The sequence below is a fragment of the Nomascus leucogenys genome, chromosome 18 (assembly GCF_006542625.1).
Source record: "Nomascus leucogenys isolate Asia chromosome 18, Asia_NLE_v1, whole genome shotgun sequence".
NCBI lineage: Eukaryota > Metazoa > Chordata > Mammalia > Primates > Hylobatidae > Nomascus > Nomascus leucogenys.
In genome coordinates this window covers 62,621,774-62,648,621 of record NC_044398.1, presented here as the reverse complement: position 1 = coordinate 62,648,621, position 26,848 = coordinate 62,621,774, and the positions used below count along the sequence as shown (strand labels likewise).

The 26,848-nt window shown below is 36.8% G+C and overlaps 1 protein-coding gene across 33 annotated transcripts in view; it reads left to right on the top strand.

Moving 5' to 3' along the window:
* CAMK2D (calcium/calmodulin dependent protein kinase II delta) overlaps nt 1–26,848 on the top strand; it is a 320,978-nt gene that overhangs the window by 85,132 nt on the left and 208,998 nt on the right. For all 33 annotated transcript variants that reach the window (XM_003269329.4, XM_030798877.1, XM_030798865.1 and 30 more), the window contains exon 3: nt 18,054–18,113. In XM_003269329.4, coding sequence (XP_003269377.1) covers nt 18,054–18,113 — 60 coding nt within the window. The remainder of the gene's footprint in view (nt 1–18,053; nt 18,114–26,848) is intronic.

The following is a 26,848-nucleotide window of genomic DNA, read 5'->3' as shown; positions in this document are numbered from 1 at the left end:
AAGAATGTTGAATATCGGCCCCCACTCTCTTCTGGCTTGTAGAGTTTCTGCTGAGAGATCAGCTGTTAGTCTGATGGGCTTCCCTTTGTGGGTAACCCGACCTTTCTCTCTGGCTGCCCTTAACATTTTTTCTTTCATTTCAACTTTGGTGAATCTGACAATAATGTGTCTTGGAGTTGCCCTTCTCGAGGAGTATCTTTGTGGCGTTCTCTGTATTTCCTGAATCTGAATGCTGGCCTGCCTTGCTAGATTGGGGAAGTTCTCCTGGATAATATCTTGCAGAGTGTTTTCCAACTTGGTTCCATTCTCCCCATCATTTTCAGGTACACCAATCAGACGTAGGTTTGGTCTTTTCACATAGTCCCAAATTTCTTGGAGGCTTTGTTCATTTCTTTTTATTCTTTTTTCTCTAAACTTCCCTTCTCTCTTCATTTCATTCATTTCATCTTCCATCAGCGATACCCTTTCTTCCAGTTGATCGCATCTGCTACTGAGGCTTCTGCAATCTTCGCGTAGTTCTCGAAACTTGGCTTTCAGCTCCATCAGCTCCTTGAAGCCCTTCTCTCCATTGGTTATTCTAGTTATCCATTCTTCTAATTTTTTTTCAAAGTTTTTAACTTCTTTGCTGTTGTTTTGAATTTCCTCTCGTAGCTCAGAGTAGTTTGATCGTCTGAAGCCTTCTTCTCTCAACTCATCAAAGTCATCCTCCATCCAGCTTTGTTCCGTTGCTGGTGAGGAACTGCGTTCCTTTGGAGGAGGAGAGGTGCTCTGTTTTTTAGAGTTTCCAGTTTTTTTGGTCTGTTTTTTCCCCATCTTTGTGGTTTTATCTACTTTTTGTCTTTGATGATGGTGATGTACAGATGGGTTTTTGGTGTGGATGTCCTTTCTGTTTGTTAGTTTTCCTTCTACCAGACAGGACCCTCAGCTGCAGGTCTGTTGGAGTTTACTAGAGGTGCACTCCAGACCCTGTTTGGCTGGGTGTCAGCAGCGGTGGCTGCAGAACAGCGGATTTTCGTGAGACCACAAATTCAGCTGTCTGATAGTTCCTCTGAAAGTTTTGTCTCAGAGAAGTACCGGGTTGAATGAGGTGTCAGTCTGTCCCTACTGGGGGTGTGCCTCCCAGTTAGGCTGCTCAGGGGTGAGGGACCCACTTTAGGAGGCAGTCTGACTGTTCTCAGATCTCCAGCTGCATGCTGGGAGAACCACTACTCTCTTCAAAGCTGTCAGTCAGACAGGGACATTTAAGTCTGTGGAAGTTCTTGCAGAGTTTTTGTTTGTCTGTGCCCTGCCCCCAGAGGTGGAGCCTACAGAGGCAGGGAGGCCTCCTTGAGCTGTGGTGGGCTCCACCCAGTTTGAGCTTCCTGGCTGCTTTGTTTACCTAAGCAAGCCTGGGCAATGGCGGGCGCCCCTCCCCCAGCCTCGCTGCCGCCTCGCAGCTTGGTCTCAGACTGCTGTGCTAGCAATTAGCGAGACTCCGTGGGCATAGGACCCTCCGAGCCAGGTGCGGGACACAATCTCCTAGTGTGCCGTTTTCCAGGCCCGTTGGAAAAGCGCAGTATTAGGATGGGACTGACCCGATATTCCAGGTGCCGTCTGCTTCCCCTTTCTTTGACTAGGAAAGGGAACTCCCTGACCCCTTGCGCTTCCCCTGCTTCGGCTCGCGCACAGTGTGCTTCACCGACTGTCCTGCACCCACTATTAGGCACTCCTTAGTGAGATGAAACCGGTACCTCAAGCAGAAATGCAGAAATCACCCGTCTTCTGTGTCGCTGGGGCTGGGAGCTGGAGACCGGAGCTGTTCCTGTATGATCACTTATTTTTATAGCATGGAATTAACTCAGCATAAAATTTGAGGTGAGATTTTGTTACTCAAAACAATCTTGAAGTTTTCTGCGATTAGTGAATGTTTTCTTGGGACTGGCCATGTCACTCACTATCTTTGCACTGAAAATGAAGAATATACAGTATATTAGTCCATTCTCATGGTGCTATTAAGAACTGCCCAAGACTGGGTAATTTATAAAGAGGTTTAATTGACTCACAGTTCCACATTGCTGGGGAAGCCTCAGGAAACTTACAATCATGGTGGAAGGCGAAGCAAACACATCCTTCTAAACATGGTGGCAAGAGAGAGAAGTGCTGAGCAAAGGGGGAAATGCCCTTTATAAAACCATCAGATCTTGTGAGATCTCACTCACTATCATGACATCATGGAGGTAACCACCCCCATGATTCAGTTACCTTCCACCAGGTCCTTCCCCTGACATGTGGGAATTATGGGAACTACAATTCAAGATGAGATTTGAGTGGGGACACAGCCAAACCGTATCATACAGTGTGTCTCATTTTTTACTTTTTATACAGAAGTATTGCACATAATATGAAGAATAAAGGGAAAGAAATATAGCTTAAATATGACTATCAGTAAAATACAATATTTGCTTCAGTAAGTGTAGTCAACAGGGAGCTAAGAAATACCTGGGTCTTCCAGCACTTCATAATTTAATGAATGATTATAGGAAAATTACAGAAATCCTTTTGTACTTCATTCTTTCTGACTCCTAATTTAGGGGAATGGTCTTTGAGACCCACCTTTCTCACAGGGAGATGGTGAAGATTAATTAGCCCATGCTAGCCAAGTTCCCAGTGCTGCCCCAGAGAAAGGTGTTCCATAAATCAGACCTATCATTAAAATGCCTTCATTTGTGTCTAGTCCTTGCACAGGATGGTGCCATCACTCCATATCCTAATGGGAGTCACCCACATTCAGGCCAAGGACAGGTTTTTCCATAACACAAAGAACGTTTGTTCTATGTGACTAGGCAGATTTCCTCCTCTGTGTGCCTCAGTGTCCTCGTCTATCAAAGCAGCAGTCCATAGCCAGATAATTCCTAAGAGAAACTTACCATATAGTTGCTCTGATTTATATCTTTTTGTTTGTTTGTCCCACTCAGCTTCTTGAACCTGTTAAACTTTTTTTTAAGCTCATGTCCTATGAAAGAACTGTAACAGACATAGAGATAGGCCATTCAGATGCCCCTCCAAGGAAGGCTGTCAGGAGAGCCTCCAGCAGTCAGGGTCAGCTTCAGCTGCACAGAGCTGGCCCTCCCAAAGTCATCTCCCTCTTGTGGCACCTCACATCTGATGACCAAGTTAAGACCCCAGGACTAGACAACTCTGATGGACAGCGTTTGTTCTAGAGTGCTCCACTGGTTTGAGACATTGGATTTCCCTCGTGGTTGTTTCTCATGCTTCCTGATCTTTCTTCCTTCTCCTTTCTAGGTCTGATAAAATCTTACAGGTTTTCTATATAAATATCTTACACCCTATAAGCCATCTCAGCATCTGCTTCCATAGAATCTGAACAATGACAAGAACTTAAATAATGTGAAAAAAGTTTGTGACTGGCTTGGGCAATGTAGCAAGATCCTGTCTCGATTTTAAAAAAAGAAAAAAAAATAATGTGTAAAAGGACTAGTAGAAGGGAAATCTTCAAGCCACAAATTACTAGACTTCTTTATAATGGGCTTGGTTCATATTCTGTAGTTTATTAATTTGGAAATTGTATTTTCTTATTAAAACAAAGCATGCCCAAGAAGAAAGGTACAGTCACTTTAGGTAACTTTTCTTTAGCAGTCTTCAAATAAATCATTGTGAGAGGCCTTTCTTCCTTTCCTTTTTTCTTATTCTTTCTTAAATAGTTTAGATTTGGTTATCTTTGTCTTAAAAAAACTAGTAAGTCTGACATCTACTATGAAGTTGATCTGATAAAGTAAGTTGTATGCTGAGTATTTCCAAATTAGATTTCCTGTTGTAATGGAGGGCTAGTATTTCTTTATTTGTTCTTTAATTCACAGTTTACATTTAGAATTTTTGCTTAAAATTGTGTTCTGAAATCAGAGTCATCAAAACTCAATTCAGCTTTTTTAAAAATTTGCTTTTTCTCTACCCATGGTTAAGGGATATGACTTACTATTTCTGTGGGTTTCTTTTACATATTATTATTGATTTTTAAAATCAGGACAGAAAAAGCAGAGACTGGAGAATATATGGCTGGAATATATGATGAACATCTAGGGAAGAATTAAGAAAGAAAAGAAAATGGCTGGGGAGAGGCAAGTATTTAAAAAACAACCACATGTGTTAGTAGAGAACAGGATAAGAGTCTAAATTTTGACATATATGTATTAGTAAACCTAAGCTACTTTTGACTTTGCATACTATGTTGTGGTCACAGAGTTAATTATATGTGTTAGAAGAAGCCTTTGAAAGTTTAATGAGCTCTTTAGCATTAACAACCTTTCATATTTCCTTATTTGTTTTTTTTTTTTCCCCTTTCCATTCATCCATCTTAAATTTTGCAGCTCTTAACAATGTTGTTGCACTAGAACCCCAGAGCAGCATTAGGTGAGTGGAATGTGTTCCAGGGTTAAAATAAAAACAAGGCACAGTACATAGTGTGTTAGTCCTATTATGTAAAGTATTATTTAAAAACAAGCTAAATTTCTGCTATTAGAAATCAGAATAGTGGTTATTCTGTTGTGGAGGCAGGGGCAGGGAGCAGGAGAGGCTTCTGGGTGCTGGTCATGGCACCCAGCTCTGTTTCTTGATCTGCGTGCTGATCACATGTGTGTTCATTTTATGAAAGATCATTGTGCAATATACTCATGACATCTGCAATTTTTTGTCTTTGTATTTTATACTTAAATATTCAAAAAATTGGGTGAAGGAAATGCCTGTGGGCTGGATTTACTTTGCTTCACTTAGATCTTTAAGAATCACAGAACCACAGCTAGCTAGATTTAAGTTCTAGTCTTCTACAACACTGTAGGGTGTAGAGTAACTATAGTTAATAATTTATTATATATTTTCAAATAGCTACAAGAGAGGATTTTGTATGTTCCCAACATAAACAGATGACAAATGTTTGAGGTGATGGATATGCTAATTACCCTAATTTGATCATTATACATTGTATGCATGTATCAAAATATGACTTGATACCCCAATTATTATAATATGTGTCAACTAAAATTTAAAAACTGAAAAAATAAAAGAATCACAGAACCAACTATAAAATCACAGAAACGGAAAAGGTCTTAGCCCACTGATGTCACGAAGAGAACAGATGCCTAAAAGGCTTTGAAGTCTTGCAAGGATCCTAGGGAACGATGATTTCATGTCTTACAGCTGAGGAAACTGATGTCAGTAAGGTTAGGTCCATTGCCCGGGATCTCACCAGAGCCTGCTAAAGAGCTCTCAGATCCACCTTTCTCTGCTGCTCAGCTTCTTTCTACTGTGTGGCTTAGCCTGTCTCCTAATAGCAGCTTCTTCATAGAACTATTCTTATTAAAAATGGGGCTTGAGTTAACCTAGCTTATGAGGATTTCTAATGACAATTCTTACAAAAAGGGTATTTTTCATTTAACTTGCAGGCAGCCTGATTTTCAGCTGACCAGAACAATCAAATTATAAAATATTCTAGTTATTTGAGATGTTACCATAGATAGCTTTAAAAATCTTTATTTTCATGACATTTATTTTATCATATAGCTATTATTGCATAGTTTCGCTTGATCTCTGAAGCTTTATCAAGATGCTACTAGATACTATCCTATGCATATTTTCCACTTAACACAAGTATGATATCCCCTTTAGGTTTATATGTATTCTGCTACCATGAAAAGCCACTTTTTTCCTCTGTATACATGAGATTATTTTTACTTGACTGATTTATCTCTTTAATTCAATGCTGTCATTCAGATCATATCATATATATCACATATATGAGATTGATAACCTAATAAATAATCCCAATTTTGTCAATCCAGTAATCACTGAATTTACTAGAATCTACTCAGTTCTTATCCAAGGGCCACTACTGACATGGGCCTTCTTATTCAGATGGTATTGCATCACTTGACTCTTAGAGAAGGCTCTAGATGATTGACAGATTATCCTCATGTCTGACGGAAGTAAGACAAGCAAGTTCCTTCAAGAAGAAAGTAAGCCAAGTTGTATCAGATATAGTCTCCATTCTGTTACTTTCACTTTCCTGTTGATACCCCTTCTTCCTGTTTATTCTGAATGCATTTAATAAATATTTGTGAGTATTTGCTAGGGGCCACACACACACTGTCTTAGGAGCTGGTATAAAATGGTGAAACAAAAAAAATCAACATAGGTCCTGCTGTCTTGGGCCTTATTTTGTTAGAGACAGAGCATTAAAAAATAAAAAATCTTTCAGCTAAATAGAAATCACAAATGGGTCAAGTACAATATAGAGGTGGAATTTGTGCTATGTATGTGAGCCAATGGTAGGGAGTTTGACCACATTAAGAATGGCTTCCTTGAAGAAAAGATACTTGCTTTAGGATATAAAGAATGAATAGAAAGATATAAATCAGACAGAGGAGTGATTAGTATTCCAGCAGCCAGGATAGCATGCACAAAGGTTCTAAATGCAACCCAATAGTGTAGGGGAGTGAGGCTGAATTTTAACTCTTCGCCTTTAGGGTTTTTTCTGGCTAGGCCTAGGAATTAAGTTGACATAGGACAGATTAACAGGAGAAAAGCACAGGAATTTATTTAGTATAACTTTTACACAGCAGTGGGAGCCCTCATGAAGAAATGAAGACCCAGAGAAACAATTAGAGTGAATCAGTTATAGATTGAATTGGACAAAGAATAGTAAGTTGTGAAAATGCAACTAAATTATGTGGAGAGGCTTAAGAGACAAGAGCTATTTTAGCAAGGTTTGTACAGAATTTTCTTTGGCTCAAATTTCCATCCTTGATGATAAGAATGTTGCTTTCCTTCTGGTATAGGGAGAGGACCTTTCGGAGTTCCTGCTTTTAAGAAACAGAAAGGAGGCCAGAATGATCTTGTACCCGCTGTTTTACAAGTACCTTTAATTCACAATAGTCATTATGCCAGAATGGTGTATTTTTAACTCCTTCAGTGGCACATTTGAGGAACTCAAAGAAGGCCAACATGACAGAGTCAAAGAGTGCATAGAGTTGTGTGGAGCAAAGTAAATAAAGTGACTTATGGATTGGGAACAGTGGAGGAGTCAGTGGACTGGTATTCCTGATGGTTTGAAAAAAAAAAAAAAGCCACTCTAGGAGACACTGAATAATCTAGCAAATGGGCAGTTTATGGCCAGCAACTGATTTTTAACTCCCTGATTCTGGAGGAGGATGGCCAAGTTTCAAGGAATGACTGCGAGAGTGGTGACTGAAATCGAGTGGAAATGAAGACCACTGGAGATAGGGAGGTCAAGGAACTGACAGGCTGAGTGTTGAACCAGTTATCCTTGTGTCTGTTGAAATAGCCCAGAATGTTGGCAAATTTTCAGTGAAGTAGAAGACTGGATAGATGCCAAGTCTTTAATACATAAAGTAGGTTGAATGGTGGTGGGGAAAGAGAACCACTTAGTGTGCCTAGTAAACATTTCACAAGATTTGAATGGTTTGTATGATAGAGATAAAGTTTCTAGATTTTCAATGTTATATTTTCCCAATTGTTCATTATATTTTGGCCATTATACAGATATTTCAAAATCTGAACTAAAGGAGTTTCCTCATCTGGCTTGCATATTCCAAGATGATAGGAATTGTGTCATAATCACTTGTATAGAAGCTGTACAGATCTTGGCTTACCCAAAGACAAGTGGTAGCTGTGCATGAATAAAGCATAGGGATAAATTGTGAATGAAGGAAATAGTGCAGCTCTTTTAGATGGAAGGTGTTATTATTTTTAATTTTATGCACATGTGCAAATTTTGTAAACTTTACATGGAATTTTACCTCTCTGACTACAATTACCTTTGCATCTACATTAATTACATAGTAGTTGCATGTTTTTTTTTTTCTTTCAGAGATGAACTTTTTAATCAGAATAATTACTTTCCCTCTGATTCCATGGGAACTTTACCATTTATACTAACTTTTTGTGGAACCGATGAGTTAGATCCTTTTGACAGAAATTGCACTGAGGGGCATTCTCTGATATGGGGATACATCTTGTCTGGAAAGGATCTTCCCCTGTCTGCACCTCCATTCATGTTTGTAAACTTTTATCATTCTCCATTTGTTTATCTGGCTAGCGAGCAATCTCTCTGTACCAATAATTGCCTAAGGGATTTAACCAGCTTATGAAAGTATATAAGTTATGATTTTTAAAGACGAAAGCAATATGTTATATATGCCTAGGAAAAGACTGGCAAGACACTCATCAAAATGTAAATAGTGGTATATCTAGGTAGTGGAGTAGTTTTACATCATATTTATTTCTCTAAGCTGAAATATACATGTTTTTCAGTGAGAATCTATCATGTTTTATAATGAGATTTTTAAAGCCAATATTAAGGTGAAAGGAAAAGGTAAAACAAGGGTAGGGGAAAAATCAGGAATTGGGCTATGTGAAAAGAAGAAGAGTTTCTTTTTCTATTGTGTAGAAGATAGGTGAGTTGTCAAAGATGGAATATGCATGCATGGATGTTAGCAGTATGTTTAATTCTACTGCAAGAAGCTAATGCATGATGCTGTCTTCAGAGGCTTCTGGTCACAGTCCCTTATTTCCAGGTCACTTGGCAGAATTCCTAGAGTCTCAAGTTTTAAGGAGCAAATAGTAGAAGTTCCTCCTTAGTGCCTCTGTTGTTTATTCTCTCGGGGGGAATAGTCATTGATTTCTGTTAACTGTGATACAAAAAACCCACTAAGCACCTGGGGCTTCCCTTGCCACCCCCTTTCCATCTGTTAGGAAGCCTTCTTTAAGCTCTGAGAATATCTGTGGATTAACACAAGTCAGAAATTGTTTTCAGTATCACTCTGCAGACAGACATTTAGCAGGTGGGCAGTAGGTCTGTTAATTTCACATGGGAGAGGAAATTAACTGTCCAGCCTGGACAGGTTTTTGTCTGCCAGCTTTAAAGTTTGTCACATAGAGGAATCTTCCTCTTTCAGAATTTAGAAGGAACCACAGCCAATTTAAGTGGCATTTAATATGCTTCCTTGTAAACTGTGGGCATCAAGCCAGGCAGAGTTGCAATAAGCTCTTACTTTAGACCTGACCCACTTGTAATGCTATGGCAATGCCAAATGCATGTTCTAAATGATGCAGTACTTGCCTGAGACAGAGCATTCTAGGTAAAAGGTAAATGTTCCTTCTCAATGAATGATGAACGATGACATCTAGAATGATGATTAATTAAGAATACCACTCTGTTCAGTCTGGGGAATTTTATTCTGCATTTCAGATGTATCATAATTTCAATATCAGAATCAATAAGATGATACACTCCTGAAGTGTAGGTTATCTAGAAAAACTTTAGGTGATTTTAAAAAAATATGCAAACATATTTAACAACTGCTTTTGTATAATCTACCTAGATTGTTCTTCCTAGCTCTGCTTCCAAAGGGTATTGGACATGGAACTGTGAAAGCAGAGGTATGTGATGTAAAGGCAATGATATTCAGTAAATTCAAACACTAGATGGTTATATATTTGTTAAATATTTATAACAAATGACTATTTTATTAAAATACTGTAATCAGAATTTTAACCATCTAGCTTTAGTGGGATGCAAGTGGGAACTACTTTATTCGTCTTCCCACTGAATATATTTATTTCAGCCATGTAAGAAGTCTTGGTTAGATCTCAGAGCTTTGCTGTGTCTTTTAGTCACAAGAACAGTCTCATTTCAGGATTTTAAAAGTCCTGATCAGAGTAATGATTTAAAATTTCTTACCTCAGGTTGGGCCTGTTTCAGGCTTGACAGCCTCCTTGCACCAGGGGGTGTGTGGTACTGACACTCTTTGTCACCTGACTTCCTCTGCCACTCACTGGCTGCCGTTAGGGCCCTTTAGAGAAGAGCTGTAAGGAACTGGGCAAGTCTGAGTCACTGGTGCAGTTCCAACCTGCACTGCTACCTTCTGTTAGATGCATGATTGCTAACTCTCTCTTTGGATAAATCCTTTTAGGGACCTCTGGGTATATAGTTCCTCCGAAAGTCATGCTGCCCCTGGCTGGATGTTTTTAGCTGTCTTTGCAGCTCCTGGGTTTCTGGCATTACACCCCACTTTTGGGATTACATTGCCTTGCCAGGTGGTCCTTTTGGGCGTTGTCCCTTGTGAGATCATTCTTCCTGTGGGCCTGTATCCTGTCCATGAGAAAGGTGCATCTTTTTCTTGCCATTGTTGGAAGCATAGCCTGATCACAACAGAGTCTTCTGGGCTTTGCAATTCCAGGACAGCTAGCAAGCCACAATTTCCTGCCTTTAAAGTCAGATTTAAAATAGGTAGTAGTTATTTTTCTCTAACTCCAGGAGATGCATTTTTTTTCAAATATTTCTCTCAGAGACACTCATTCCCTTCCAATTTGGTACCCTTGAGTAAGCTCTTTTGTGGTGTGAAGTAGGAGGTGGTACAGAATGTTCTGACCACTCTATCCTGAGTAGTCCTCTCTGGGGGTCTCATTACCTTCTCTTGTAGAGCCGAAAGCAAGCAGTGGGCTCATGATGACAGAATGGCTTCAAATGAACCTTTGGCAAGTTCTGATTTGGCACCTGTATCTGATAATTATTTTGTTTTTAGCCTTCAAGGTTTCACCTAAAACAGAAAATTTCATTTGTTTTGTATTTTTTAATTGATATGTCATAGTTTTACATATTTTTGAGGTACATGGGATACTACACAATTTCATTTTAAATACCTTGACTCAGTAGTATTTTTTTCATTTAGGTGGCTGCATTAAACCTCATTTATGTGTGTGTGTGTGTGTATGTGTGTATGTATAGGAAATAAAAGCATTCACAAATGTGGTAAACAAGGAATATAGAATTAAATTAATTTTATTTATTTTTAATTAATTCAATTAATAGAATTAAAATATATAGATGCAAGATTTTAAGTGTCTTGCATTTTTTAACTTGGGGATTGTAGTTCAATAAATGATAACTTCATTTTCTTTCTTCAATTCGAAGGATATTCTTATAATTGCTAGTTTAATTATTAGTTTGCACGTACTTAGACCATAACATCTTACTTCATCTTCCAAAACAGCTATCAGTTCCCTTGTGTTTGCTTAATAAAATATTAATTACAAATATGTTAAGTAGCATGTCTGATATAAGGACTTTTTCCCTTAAAAATAAATACATAGTATCTCAAACTTATAGTATCTTAATAGGATAGAGAGGAATAAATATAGCTTTACATATGTATAAGATTTGCTTTTTTGCCATTCTTGGCAGGGTCTGTACTGGAAGCCAATTTCTTTACCTTGACATCAACTTAGTGATCATTTTACTATGGCGGCTCACTCATGACTAATGTAATATAAGATATGTATGGGATTTTATTGACTAGTTTTAGCAGTATGAATGAGTTTCTATTCACTTAAAGAAAGTTAATATTATAAATTATCTGAGGTATTTGAATATGCAAGTCTTTTTTTGTTTAGAATTTAAACAATACATTCTCATCTTCTACTTTTTTTCATAAGCATAACAAGGAGCATGCATCGACACTTAGCAGCACCTCACATGTATGCAATCTGGGAGGTTCTTCCTAAGGGAAAGAAAAGATTACAAATAAAAAATTCAAAAGTGAATATATATTATTTATATTAGATGAAACTGCAGAATGAAGGTAAAATGAAGTAGAGGCTTGGTTCTTTTTTCACGTAAATTTTTTTTTTTCAAATGTTGGGGTGGAGCTTCTCCACAAGGAAGCCATGGTTTCCAGTCCATATAGAGTCAAGGTTGGACTCACATCATAATTCATAATCTACATTTGTATGAGCTTCCAGCACAGAATAGACTTTCAAAAAGTTTCACTTCTAAATTAAGATGTAGAAACTTTCATTCGAAGTTAAGATGTAGGAATTTTCAGCATCTATATCTAATTCTACTTTGCCATGAAAAGAAGAACAATCATCCTATATAGTTGTAGGATCTGACTGATTCTTCCAAGGCATAGTGGGCAGCAGAAGGACTGGTCCCTAATGTCAGAAAGATTCTAGGTCAATTAGTTAAAAATTCAAATTTATGACACAATGATGTAGCATAGTTTTGTAATATTTAATTATGAATTTTTAAAACTTTTTGTTAAATGGATATGACAGCTTTAAATTCATATACATCCTGTTCAGGTTTTGTAGTGAAATGGCCCTTTCCTTAGCTCCTTCTACCTTGCAGTCTGTTTTTAAATGTGACCTACTTAAATGGATAGATTCTATATTCTTTCTAGAGAAATGCCTCATTCAGTGAGACATAATTTCTCTAACAAGAAAAATGCATTCACAATGTAATTCCAAAACCTCCAGGAATAAGGCCTCTGAGTAGCTACATTATAGTGCTCCAGAATCCATGCACTAAAAAGTGCATCTTTCTTTAAGAGAGGATCTCTAAGTTCTCACTTCCAGCTTATTTATGATTATATTTTTAAGCTTTTGTTTTCCCTGGTTCTCCGTTCACAGCAATTGTGAAAAAAAAAGGGGGGGCATCCGTCCTTCATTCATTTATTTGGTCAACAAACATTTATTTAAGGCCTGTTATGTGCACCTGAAACTGTTTTATGTACTGGAGACATTCACAGCACTAACAGCTGACAGCAATAACTCATGAAGAGATTTTTAAAAAAAATGTAAGAAGCAGATGCAACAGTATAAAACTTCAAATAGTTTAGGTACGTTTAGTATTATCTTCCCCCATTCTGAGAATGAGTAGCCAGCCAGGTTTCTTCCAGAGGGGCAAGTAGAATGTCTCTTACTCGAGGCTGTAGTTTCTTGGAAATGAAGCAAATGTGAAAAGTTTCAAAATCGAGTTGGGCTGGCTGTGGTAAGGAAGTCAGGGAGGCAGAATTAACCTGCCCTCAAAAACAGATCTGAGGCATTGATCTCAAATTGGAGCATAAGGCCAGGAAAGGTCAGGACTAAAGAGATAAGAATAGGGAACACACCAGCTCAGCAGCTTAAGCCGACAAGCCGAAAGGCCAGCAAGGTAAAAATTTGTGATAGAGCTGGATTTTAAACATTCCATTTTTCATGCGCCCATGGAAAACTCCTCTGTAATTTTGATATAAGATTATTTTGGGAGTGGGACTCTCTTTGTGGGGAAGGGGAGTAGAAGAGTTAAACCTTCTCGGCCATGGCAAATTCAAGCCTTCCTTAGGTTTTATGCTTATATTTGTGTGTGTGTGCCTGCATGTGCATGTGTGTGCATGCATGTGTGTATATTTGTTGGAAGGGGCAGTAACTGACCAATTATGACAGAAGGCAACCTCTCCTTTTGCCCAAACCCCTCCCTTGGCATTTGGTAGGTGGTGCAGGTACCTATGGGTTTTCACACCTCTGTAGCCTCTGAGGACTTCACTGGATTACAGGAGAGTAATAATTAATGCTAATAATGAGGACTCAGTGGTGTCAAGAAAGATGAAATTCTTTTCTATATCTCATTCATGTAAGAAAGCAATGACTGTTAGATCTTCCTCCAACCCCCTAACAAGGTTAATATTTTAATACTTGGGTATTTGCAGGAGTAAATAAGTACTTTTGAAATTTGCTTATTGATAAGAGCTTATTCCCTGATATTGCCTGAGTAGATATATTGTTGCTTTATGTAGCTTTAGTGATATTTCTATTGTTGTGTGAAAGTGAATCAGGGCTAGCACTTTAATTTGCATTTGTGATCAGGATTATTCTTTTGCGTAAAGATTAAAATTTGATTTGGAACAGGAGTCAAGGATTTACTTCATTAGGTCTGATTTCACATTTTCCACCTCATTTGAAATAAAATATTTTGTAAGTTAAAGTATATGTTAGCTGGGAAGTAATATTATAACAACATTTCACCAAAATTCTTGAGAAATGTTTTAAAATCCAAAAGTCTTTCTACTGGTAATATTATTCCCTCACTGACTTCATGTCAAAACCAAATGATGATGTATTTTCCTTAAGGCATTGTTTATATGGCAGGTCTTCAACCATATATTACTAACAGTTTGTACCTTATCAGACCTGACAAGATTACAGCCTGAAGAGTTATATTTTGATTCATGTAAGAGTATGGACTTGAGCTTCAAAGGAATAATAAGGCCAAACTATTATAGTTCAAGGACTTTAATAAATATTAAATGATAAATAAGGCTGGTTCCACACTAGCTTCAGGGCCTGTGGATAATAAAAGAAAATCTTCAAATGGTGCCAAACAGTATAATGGCTGTCTTGCCTTTTATAATCTGTCTTTACCGCTTGCCATTGTGGTTGTCAGAGCTGGGAATGATGAGGTAGGATGTGTAATTTTTGTTGCTGACAGAATTAAAAGTAAAGGAGACTTTAAAAGTAATCCATCTCTTTAGCAGGATAAATACAGAAATGTGCTTTTTGGTAATACTGTAATAGGTATTTAATCACTCCTCACCTACCTACTCTCTCTAAAAGTCAGGTTGTGGACTTGATGTTAAATGTGAAACATACCAGGTGATATGCATTTTCATTATTGTTAATTTCTAGTTTTAATGGAAACTAGAATTTACTTATATCATCATGTTTGGGATGTCAAAACATGTCCCAGTGGGAGAGTGCAGAATGCCTATGATTCATAGATGATCACTAAGTTATGTGATTATATGGAGGAAAAGTAAGTGAAGCTGCTTTTCAGAGAAAGCCCATCAGTACTATTGTTATAAAGTCTACTGTGGGCTGGGCACAGTGGCTCATGCCCGTAATCCCAGCATTTTGGGAGGCTGAGGAGGGTGGATCACCTGAGGTCAGGAGTTTGAGACCAGCCTGGCCAACATGCTGAAACCACATCTCTACCAAAAATACAAAAATTAGCTGGGCATGGTGGCAGGTGCCTGCAATCCCAGCTACTTGGGAGGCTGAGGCAGGAGAATTGCTTGAACCTGGTGGGTGGAGGTTGCAGTGAACCGAGATTGTGCCATTGCACTCCTGCCTGGTTGACAAGAGCGAAACTCTGTCTCAAAAAAAAAAAAAAAAAAAAAAAAAAAAAAATCTACTGTGGCAGACAAATTCTAAGATGCCTTAATAATCCTGCCTCCTGTTGTTCATGCCCTTGTACATTGAAATTGGGCCAGTGTAGTTTTTTTTTTCTAACCAATTGAATATGGAAAACATGATGGGATATCACTTCTGTGATTAGGCTAAATAAGATAGTGACCTGCCCTTTTGCTTACCATACTCTTCCCTTTGATGACTTTGATGAAACATGTTGCCATATTGGCACATGCAAGGAACTGAGTGCATCCTCCAGCCAACAGCTATGTAGGAACTGAGACCCTCACCTCAACAAGTCCTATAGGAACTGAGTACTGCCAACAATTACACCTGCTTGGAAGCAGATCCTTCCTCAGTCAAGACTTTAGATGAGACCCCAGCCATGGCTGACACCTTGATTGCAGCCTGGTGAGAGACCCTAAAGCAAAGGGCTCAGTTAAGCTGTGCCCAGGTTCCTGACCCACAGAAACTATGAGATTATACATATGCGTTGTTTTAAGCTTCTAAGTTTGAGGTGTTGGACACATAGAAATAGAAAACTGATACATTAGATGTATTAGTTTGATAGGGCTACCACAACAAAGTACCACAGACTAGGTGGCTTAAATAGCCAATTGTGAGCAATTTATTTTCTCACAATTCTGGAGGCTCAGAAGTCTAAGATGAAGGTGTCAGAAGGGTTGATTTCTTCTTAGGCTTTTGTCCTTGCCTTGTAGATGCCTGTCTTATCCCCATGTCTTCACGTGATCTTCCTTCTGTGTGTGTCAGTGCACTAGTCCCCTTTTCATATATGGACACCAGTCATATTAGACTACAGCCCACAATAATGACCTCATTTTAACTCAGTCACCTCTTTAAACATTCCATCTCCAAATACAGTCACATTCTGTGGGATCTGGAGATTAGGATGGCTTCATATGAATTTTACGGGGAAACAACAGTTCAGCCCATAACGATAAGCTATATAAAATTTTATAATTATGTTTATCTCTATAGCAAAAACTCTGTAGAACTTACTGTCTGTAAAGGTCTTTTGATTCCTTTTTATTCTTTATTTTAATGTAATTATATGTTTTTCAGACGATTTATATATATATATATATAAATCACATAGTTTAGCACATATATTTTCATATCCCTGTCTCCATAACAAAATTCGAATCTCTGTTTAAGTATATGTCTTCCATATACTTTATTATTATTATTGTTATTATTATTATTATTATTATTATTAGACAGAGCCTCCCTCTGTCACCCAGGCTGGAGTGCAGCGGCACGTTCTCAGCTCACTGCAACATCCATCTCCCGGGTTCAAGTGATTCTCCTGCCTCAGCCTCCTGAGTAGCTGGGATTACAGGCGCTAATTTTTGTATTTTTTTTTTTGGTAGAGATGAGATTTCGCCATGTTGGCCAGGCTTGTCTTGAACTCCTGGCCTCAAGCAATCCACCCACCTCAGCCTACCAAAGTGCAGGGATTACAGGGGTGAGCTACTGTGCCCAACCTCTTTCATATACTTTAGGTATAACACTTTGCAATATTTATGGTATTGCTGTTAGAGGCATTTTCAAAATCTACCTTTACTTTTTGTGTTTGCTTGCATACTTCTAAATAAGTTGGAAGTAGCTCGTCTTAAGTATAAGTACTTGTTAAAAAGATAGGGAGTTTGAAGAATTTACATTTATTTGAAGTAGGTATAATTCTAGATAATGGTAGGTCCAGAGAGTATCTATCTTTGTATTTGGGAATCCAGATATAATGGAGTTACACTGTTAGAGCGTATCTAATGCTGGGCTGATTTATTAAGACACTGTTTTTTGGCACTTTGAGCTATTAATAGCACTGTACGTGTTTAAAATATTTTTCTAAATGGCCAAAAAAATCTACATTGTATACATTATATACAACAGTTCATTATAGCACACACCAGTGGTTTTCAGAGTGTGTCTGCAGACCCAGGGAGTGCCAGAAACTCTCTTAGGGGATCTTCAAGGTCAAAACTATTTCCAAACTAAAACTAAAACATTATTTTCCTTTTATTTAAAAAAGTGTTGACATTTTTATATGTGTTGACATGTGTTGCATCATAAATGCAAAAGAAATAGTGGATGAAATTGCTGGAGGCTTTGCATTAATCGAGGCAGTGGTGTTAAACTACTGGCATTTGTATTTTAAAATAGGGATAATATTGCCAATATAAGATGGTGGTTGTAAGATTTAAATCAGATATTTTGTGTATAAGTATTAAACTAATGACCACTCTACACTGCTGCCCTTATCAGCAACATGTATTTCTACCATGTTTTTGTCTCTCTCTATGATTTATTTTGTGTTTTGATGAGTCATTTTGGTTATATTTATGTTTATAGGTACCTCCACCAAAAAATCAAAGAAGAATATTAAGATAATTCTTGAAACACAAGTTTATAGTGGTTCATGTTTCTTCAAAGAAATGGTTAGGGAAACATAGAAAGGTAAAGATGAGCAAGCAATTAGGGTTTTTGGAAATCTTTGATATTAGGAAGAGCATCATATACCTAGGAAGCTGAGCCAACAATTGTAAGGAGAATGGTTAACAGAACATATGACTGACAGAGAACATTCTCCATTAGGGATAAAATATAATTACCTGATTTAGCACTTATTCCATTGGCAATTCAATTTCCATATATGCATCCTCTGCTCTAAATTGGTATGTCTACACTGGGTTATTTAACTTATTACAATAATATATACTTGATGTAAAGATGAGAAAGAATAGTATTGTTTTGTGCAATTTCCACTATTTTCCCGAAGTCTAAATTTAGCACTGTTCTATACTGCACTCTGTCAAGCATCAAGTCAATGAAAAATCAAATTAGATTGTTGAACTATGTGCTATTCACTTAATTCTAAATTTGAATTATCATTATTTCAAAATGAAATCAAGGGATAAGTAAATGCAAAGGCCTTATGTCATTTTGTTATGCTGTTTATTGTGTTTTATTATTTTTTGCTTTATTTATTTTTGCCTTATTCTGTTTTTGTTTTTAAACAGATCATCAGAAACTAGAAAGAGAAGCCAGAATCTGCCGTCTTTTGAAGCACCCTAATATTGGTGAGAACATATTTTTAATGTTTTTTAAATGTTAATTTAAAATTTTATGTTAAGTACCACAATAAAAATGCTAATTCGATAATCTAGAATATTTATAACTTTTAAAAAATAGTTTCCTAACTTTCAATCTTGGTTACATTTGATTCCTCAAAATTTTTCTGTGTTTGTTGTTTGTTGTTTGTTTTTTGATGCAATCTTTGAAGTAGAAATGTGAAAAGTTTGTGGAAACAGAGGTACCAAATTAATTAATAGTGTATGTTTCCTGTTGTGCTGAAAGTTGACAGTGTACCAACCAGTGGAAAACCTGAGTGTAATTTAAAGAATAAATAAATAAATTTAGGTAATCCCTGGTTATATTAGCTTTATCTTAACCACATAATTTGGAGTCTGCTATGTTAATGAGTTCAATGTCCTTTCTGTAGAGTTGTATAAAATGAAAACAATAATCCTTTACCTAATTGGGAAAATAGTTGTGAAGGTAAAAATGAAACAAGTATAACAATTTTTTGAAAAGTTATGTATATATTTTTTCAAAAGGTTGTGATTATGTATAAACACTTAAAAAAAAAATATAAGGTCTCATTTGAATAGTGCTTTTATGTGTCTTTAAGAATTGTTCAGCTACAGGCGGGGCACGGTGGCTCACGCCTGTAATCCCAGCACTTTGGGAGGCCGAGGCGGGCAGATCACAAGGTCAGGAGATGGAGACCATCCTGGCTAACACAGTGAAACCCCGTCTCTACTAAAAATACAAAAAAATTATCCAGGTGTGGTGATGGGTGTCTGTAGTCCCAGCTACTCGGGAGGCTGAGGCGGGAGAACGGCTTGCACCCGGGAGACGGAGCTTGCAGTGAGCCGAGATTGTGCCACTGCACTCCAGCCTGGGACAAGAGAGCGAGACTCCATCTCAAAAAAAAAAAAAAGAGTTGTTCAGCTACTGCTGCTGAAGTATGGAAAGACAGGATTTATGTCATCACTTTAGTCAGCTAAATTACATTCCATATATCCTGTAAAAAGTTTACTTTAGGCCAGGTGCGGTGGCTTATGCCTATAATCCCAGCAGTCTGGAGGGCTGAGGCAGATGGATCGCTTGAACCTAGGAGTTTGAGACCAGCCTGGGCAATATGGGCAAGACCATATTTCTACAAACTATTAAAAAAATTAGCTGGATGTGGTAGTGTGCATGTATGGTCCCAGGTACTAGAGAGGCTAAGGTGGGAGGATTGCTTGAGCCCAGGAGGTTGAGGCTGCAGTGAGCCATGCACTTCAGACAGCCTGGGTGACAGAATGAGACCTTGTCTCAAAAAACAAAAAAATTTACCTTATAGGTATTGATTTGATTCTAGAAATAGTAAAAGGACTTTAGAATATTTATCCCTCATGAATTATAAAATAGCATAACTGTTTTCAAAATTTTTTAAATGGGATGAATATAAGAAACAAAGAAGAAAAACACAGGAAAGAAACAGTAAATTCAGAAATATGTGTAAACTGGATTCTGTGATAATAGGTTTGATTATTTTGGAAAAATGTTACTGTCCCAGCTCCCTCAATTTTATTGTTAACCTAAGTATTTCTGATCTAGAAGCAGTGAGAAAAGGGGTAACAGAGATGTAGAATTTGCAAAATCTTTCACTGAAAAGTTTACAGGTGTTTTAATTTTATGGTAGGAGCGTTCAATTTCTATTCCTGCTTTGATGTTTTTGGTATCCTGCACTTAGTGGGTGCATCTTAGGGTCTTAAGTGAATGGATACTATGGGTAAAAAAAAGTGTAACACTGGCAAATTCACTGTATGATTCACTCACTCAACAAGTTACATTTCTAGGTGTATAGTAGGAACAAAACATACTGGCAGCTGATTAAAAGGAACCTTCTGGTTTGAGGAGAGAACAAAACAACTCTGACACATAAATCTACTTCTTTAGAAGCATTTTACTCTGACAAAACTTTATGGCATTTCTTGTTTGGCTGTATTGGTTTGCTAAGACTGCCAGTAACAGAGTACCACAGACTGGGTGGCATAAGCAACAGAAATTTATTTTCTCATAGCTCTGGAAGCCAGAAATCTAAGATGAAGGTGTTGTCAGGTTTGGTTTCTTCTGAGACCTCCTTCCTAAGCAAGTAGGTGGCTGTCGTCTCACTGTGTCTTCACATGGTCTTCCCTCTGTATGAAGTGCTCATTTTTTCTTGTAAGGACACCAGTCATATTGGATTAGGCCCATGCTGATAACCTCATTCTCACCTAATTACCCCTTTAGACATTCTATATGCAAGTAATACAGTCACATTCTGAAGTATCAGGGTTAGTATATCAACATAGGAATTTGCCCGTAACATTGGCTAAAGAGAAATTACCCAATGAACCACTATAGTTCAAAGATTACTTCTCTTGCTCAGGTTTAAGATAAAATCAAATCTTTGTTTAGTGAACTTGTAATTCCTGTACAGAAAGTTGATATTTGTTTGTTTTGGTTTGGTTTGGTTTGGTTTGTATCAGGTCCTCCTATGAGACTCAATTTTTGTGGATAATGAAACTAGTTTCCTCCATTTCCTCTAGGATACCAAAGTCAAACATTCGAAAAACTGCCAAGCTAAAACAAGAACTCTTTTCATTTTGACACTACATACAGACTAAACTTATAAAAAGAGAAAGTATGCTGGGGAAAGTTCTAAACTTTTGTGTCCTAGATAGCATTGTCAACACCTTCTGACACAGTGTACATTTTTTTCGGGGATCCATAACAGCCAAATATCATAATTCCTTGGTTACCTCACTGGAGATTTTCTTCAATCTTTTAAGATTTCAGGAGTACGAAAGGAACTGTGACAATTCTAGGTCCTTGAACCCTAGGACCCATTTCTAACCACAAGAGAGATTTCGAGTGATCCTTTATCTCGGGGTATAAGTCATAGATGGATTAAATTTATGAGACATAATCTCAAAAATTGTAACACTGGCAAATTCACCTGTATCATTCACTCACTCAGCAAGTTACATTTCTAGGTGTATAGTAGGAACAAAACAGACCAATATCCCTACCCTCAAGGAGCTTGCAGTTTTTGGGGAGACACGCAGTAAACAAAGCATTGGATATTAGATGGTGATAACTGTTGAGGAAAAATAGGAAGCAAAGAGGGAAATACTGGGTGTTGGGGTATTCCAATTTTATATAGTTGGTCAGGACCATTTCATAGAGAATGTGAAATATATTTGAATTCAGACCTAAAAGATGGGAGGAAGGAAGTCATTTGGCTCTCTGGGGGAAAAACAAACAAGCAAACAAACTAAAAACATTGTAGGCAGAGGGAACCAATAGCCTGCATAAGGGCCCTAAGGTCAGTAGATTCCACCAAAGCCTTTTATCTAATGAGAGAGATAGGGGATGAGTTCTTTTTCATTTTATCTAACCTTAATTGATGAATCTCCATGCCATGTAATCTGACAGTGTTGTGTTTATTCATGTAAAGAATGATTTTAAAACATCAATAACAACAGTAACTGTCATAAAATAGTAAGCAACAGCCAACAAAGCAGGAGTGTTTTAAAGACAGATGCCATAAGTGGACATCTGCAAATGCATTGGAGAGTAGTTCACCCAGGGTTGTGAGGAGAGTACTGCAGTTCCTGTTGATCATTGCACTAGTTAACAGCACCACATGAATCACTAGTACTCAATCATGACTGAATCAGATTACACAGGGAAAACAGCATTTGCTCTTGATTTCCGTGACATAGGTAATGTGGTACCTAAGTAATATCAGACTCTTATCCTCTTCTCCCTTATCTCTATTTTATTATTTCCTTGGTTTTAAAATCAGCTAGGCTTTAGAACTTTAAGGAAGGAAATAACTATTTTTGACCATTTTTTCCCTTGTGAAAATGTGCTTGTTTCATTTTTATATTTGAATGTGTCTTTCTCTTGGCACAGAATCAATAATCTTGAAAACTTGCAGCAAGTAAAAGGTTTCTTCCAAAGAAACACATTTTAAACCAACTAAAAATGGTGATTCATTAAACTACTTTTTTTCATGTGTTATTTTTTATGTTTTTCTGATTTTAAAAGTAATACTGTTAGTGGAAAATTTGGAAAATACAACATTGTATAAAGAAGAAACCTGAGGGCTCAACTTTTAATATTTGATTTATTCATTTTTGCCTTTTTATAATAAATCCTATATATATATGCTAATTTCAGCATTCTCTTTTGTGCATTTTCAGACCCCTTTAGATATATCATGAAAATGGTCTCACCCAACAAAATTTCTTGAGTGTGTAGCCATTTTCAAGCTTTGTTCTAGGCTATATGCACTGGTGATGAAACAGTGACTGAGAGAGACAATGCCCATCTTTTCCCAAAGCTTTGCATCCTAGTGTATAAACAAAACACCATAATAATGTCATAAGGATTCATTCTATGCAGAGAATTAAAATAGGGTAATTTGATACCAGGGGACCGGGTGGCTACTATCAAAAACAAACAGAGCCAGACACCAGTTAAAGCAGATATAGATTTTATTTTGTACTGTTGCAATCGGGGAAATAACTAAACTTCATTCCAAACACAGCAATGACAGCTGGGGATTTATAGTTAAGGAGCAGAGTGAGGGGGTCAGTGGATGGAAGATTTTTAAGAGGAGACATCAAGGATAGGGAGATTCTTGCTGAACTGTACTAACAAGATTCTTGCTAAAGGCAGGCCAAGGACTTAGACATTAAGGGTAGAGGATGAAGACCTTGATGAGATATCAAAGGTGGGAAATCACTTCGTAGTATTCTTCATTTAGGCTGGCTTAGGAAGGTTAGGGACATTGTCCAAGGATGAGATCTAGTTGAAAACAGGAACCTGCCTGATGTTTGGTTAGGGAGAGAGTCTTGGTCACTGCTTTAGAGCGTTTTGTCAGGCAAGATGTATCTATGGAGGTCACATTTAAACTGATATCTAAATGACAGGTGGAAGCCATCATGAAAAAGAGAGAAAGAGTTTCAGGCACAGAGAGTCCTCCTTGTTAGGGGAAAAGTGGGGAAACCAGTAGATGGACTGCCATGGGGTTTGAAAGGGAATGACTGAACAGGGTAGGTAGATATTTAACCATGTAGGGTTTCGTTAACCAGATTTGGGAGTTTGGGTTTCATTCTACATGCAATGGGAAACCAATAGTGGGATTTTAAAAAAAAGTGTATCATAATCTGCTTTGCTGTGTCTGCTGTGTGTAAAATGGTTTCCTAGTTACATGAGCACAATCAGTGATAATAGTGTTCAGTCAGGATATCAGAATCTAGGCTTATCAGCGTAGGTACCCCTCAACTACATCTTCTTGGATAAGAATTTAAACAACTCCAGGTTGGTTCTCTCTTTGGTGTGGTCCACATGATCCAAGAAAGCACCATGCATCTTTTGGCTCAATAAATTGCAGAGTACAGGCCATTTTTAAAGAAGCTCCATCTTTGCTGTGCTCTAGCCAGGCAATTTTTGTTTGAACCTCAGACTGGAAAGATTATAGCTGACATTAAGATGTTGAAGCAATTTGAGGAGAACACTTTACTTTGTGCTTAGGTTAGTTAATGTTTGATCATTCTGTTCACCTTTTATTTTAATAAAATGGGCTTATTTTTCTTTGAGGAATTAACAAATTTGTTGTAAGCCAGAAATTCTGAGCTATATGTCAACATATGTATCAAATAAGTAAAAGAAAAATACCTTTCAGGTATTGAAATAAAATATTTGAGGTGATAGCCAAATTCTCAAAATTATTTGATATTCATACTATTTTTTTTCTTGGTCTTTGATTTCAGGAATTTATCGAAACTTATGGTGAAGCTCAGATAACAAACAATGGTAAAGAGAAAATAGGAAAACAGGAAAAAAATTCATTTAATTCAACCATAAGAGTCCAAAAACAGCTGGGCCAGGAAAGGAAAAGAAAAAATATTGAGAACTTTGATCTGACTTACCTGATTGTCCCAAGTGAGAAGATATTCATGTATGGGCCTTTATTTGGGAAAAGATCAGTATTTGAGACAACTTTGCAGTTCATGGGATGATGAATTCTGTTGCTGGGTTATCCCATTCCCTAAAGACTTTTATTTACATTTTGTGTAGACTTTATAAAGAGCAAGATAATTTTTTGAAAGTTTGAAGCAACATTTATATTTGTAGATTAACACTATCTTTATAAGTTAAGCAGTTCCCATTATAATATGGCTTAATGAACTTCAGCAGCTAGAGAGCAAATGGAAGAGCTCTGTAACCTTTTGAATCTAGTCTTTAGTGATACCCTGGAACCCCTAGTGCAGTGAATGAATTAACCTTTCTGAGATCACGTCATAGCTCAATGATTATCTCCTCTCTACTGGCTTCCCTACCCACTACCCCAAAATACACAAACACACTCACTCATACACTACAAAGTGTAACAGAAAATAAGAGGCATAATGTTAATGGAAAGCTCTATAGATTCATTGGGCCACAGTTTATTCTCCTTCTGATGCTGGCCTGCTCTGTGATCTGCTATATAATCCCATCCACTCACTAAGTTCTAGTTCCTCTCTTTGTAAAGCAGAGAAAATATTTGCCTTTTTTATTTCCTTCCAAGAATCAATAGAGAGAATGAGGTAATGCATCTTACTTTGGTGAGGAGATAATATACTTTGTAAGACGATTAATTTAAATAAACAGTTGAGTACATTATTATGGGGTACTGCTTACCAAGTAGTAACTAATTAATTCATTTCTTAGCATTTAGTAGTATCTTTCTGAGATGTGCATATTCAACAATGGGGAAATATATTTCAGAAACTTTCAAATATCATATATTCTATATGATATGTATGTTATATATAGTATATAATATATGATATGTATTACACATAATCAGATAATTGTGATATTGCAATAGCAGATCCTATACATTATGTAGCATAAACTCTAATTTTTTTGTTTTAATATTTAGGAAAGCTAAAACTTTCCAAATGTATATGATTTGTCCAAAGTCACAGTTCTTTAATGATATTGCCAGACCTAAACTGTTGATTGCCTCTGTAAAGAGATGGCAATGTTTAGGGAACCTAACTTGAAGCTGCAAGATTGAAAAAGCAATGTTTTTGTTCCCTTTTGAGGAGAGTTTTGAGGTTGTTTTTGGTTCAAATCGATTCCTCCCCTCACATAAGATAAACATTAACTAAAAAACTTTCAATACTAATACAGGAAGAGAAAGCCTTTACATTTTAGAGAGCATAAGTTACAGCTACCTACCATATATATTAGCCCTGGTATAGAACCAGTGTGTTTAAGAGAGATGCTCTGCTTAAAGATGTTTTATTGTTTGACATATATAACAGTACACAAAATTTCATGTGCTGACAGGTGGAGATTAAAGAATATATAAGAGCCTTTACTTTCTATAAAAGCGTGTTTCCCATTCCTATGAGTAATAATGGCATTTAGGATCTATATAATTTTCTTTTCCTAAAATTTAAAACTGGAAGGGCTCTTAGAAATTACCTAAGACCAACCTAGATTCTACAAATTGAAGGTTTAAGTAGTGAAGTAATATGCCCAAGATCATACCCAGATCTAAAAAGAGATGAAAAACACACAACCTGTGTATTACTTCATTTAGCACGTAGTGTTTCTTCTTTTTGCTGACCTTGGAGATGTGATGTCATCCTGTAAAAGTAATATTTTAACCACAATCTTAGATCTCCCTAGTCTACACAAGAAATTTTTCGCTTAAATACCATTCCTCAAATTTTTATGAAATAAATTAACTGTCATTTTTTGTTTGTTCTTTTGTCTTTAACAGATGATTTTAACCATAAATTTTGCCTTTTTATCCTTCTCTGCGTGCAGTTGTCTTCTAGATTCCTCAGGTTCTATAAGGAACAAATACAATCACATTGTACAGGTTAAGCTTACTAAATATTTCTCTTAAATATGCCCAGTATTTACTTATAAATGAGTAAATTGCCTTACGTGTTTATTGCACCAATATTCCAGTTTTTGAACCCTTTGAAACAAAATCACATAGGGAAGAAGAATAGAGTTAATGCAGAGTAAATGTTAATTGATCTACTGAGAAAACAAAGTTAATAGTTTTATGAATGGCAATTAAAAGTCTTTTTCAATGGCATCAGAAATTGAGCAACAGTCTAAGAAAGCGACACTTGCAGTTTTTTTTCTGTGACCTCTCCCTTATTGATGGTCCTGCCTAAAAATTACAATAGTTTGTAATCAAACAAGAGTAATTAATTTTTCTTGTTAACTGCTTTCTCTAGTGACTCTCTAACAGATAAAAAGTATTTTAATACTATTTAGTAGCAAAAAGCAAATTATCTTATGTTTACCTTATTTGATTAAATCTCAGCTCTTTATTATGATTATTTGGTGAGAAGGCCAAATTACTTCTTAGAATATATTACAGTCTGCAGAATTGATTATTCTCTTTTAATAAATGTGAGAACCAGCACAGTGATATATTTTTCTCTTCAAATAAATATGTTCAAAAAATTCTAATTATCTGTTTTAGCTTTTTTTTTCTTTGTTTATACAATATGGTGCCAGTGATATATTCTTTATAATTCTTGGTAGAAAGTTAAATTTATCATCTTTTTAAGTAAATGCTTATTTTACTAAAAAGACAAAATTTGGATATAAAAGTTGTATATTCAAGATAATACTTCAAAATCTTTTCCATTGGTGAATTTGAATCTGAGTACATTTGTTACTGGTTTCC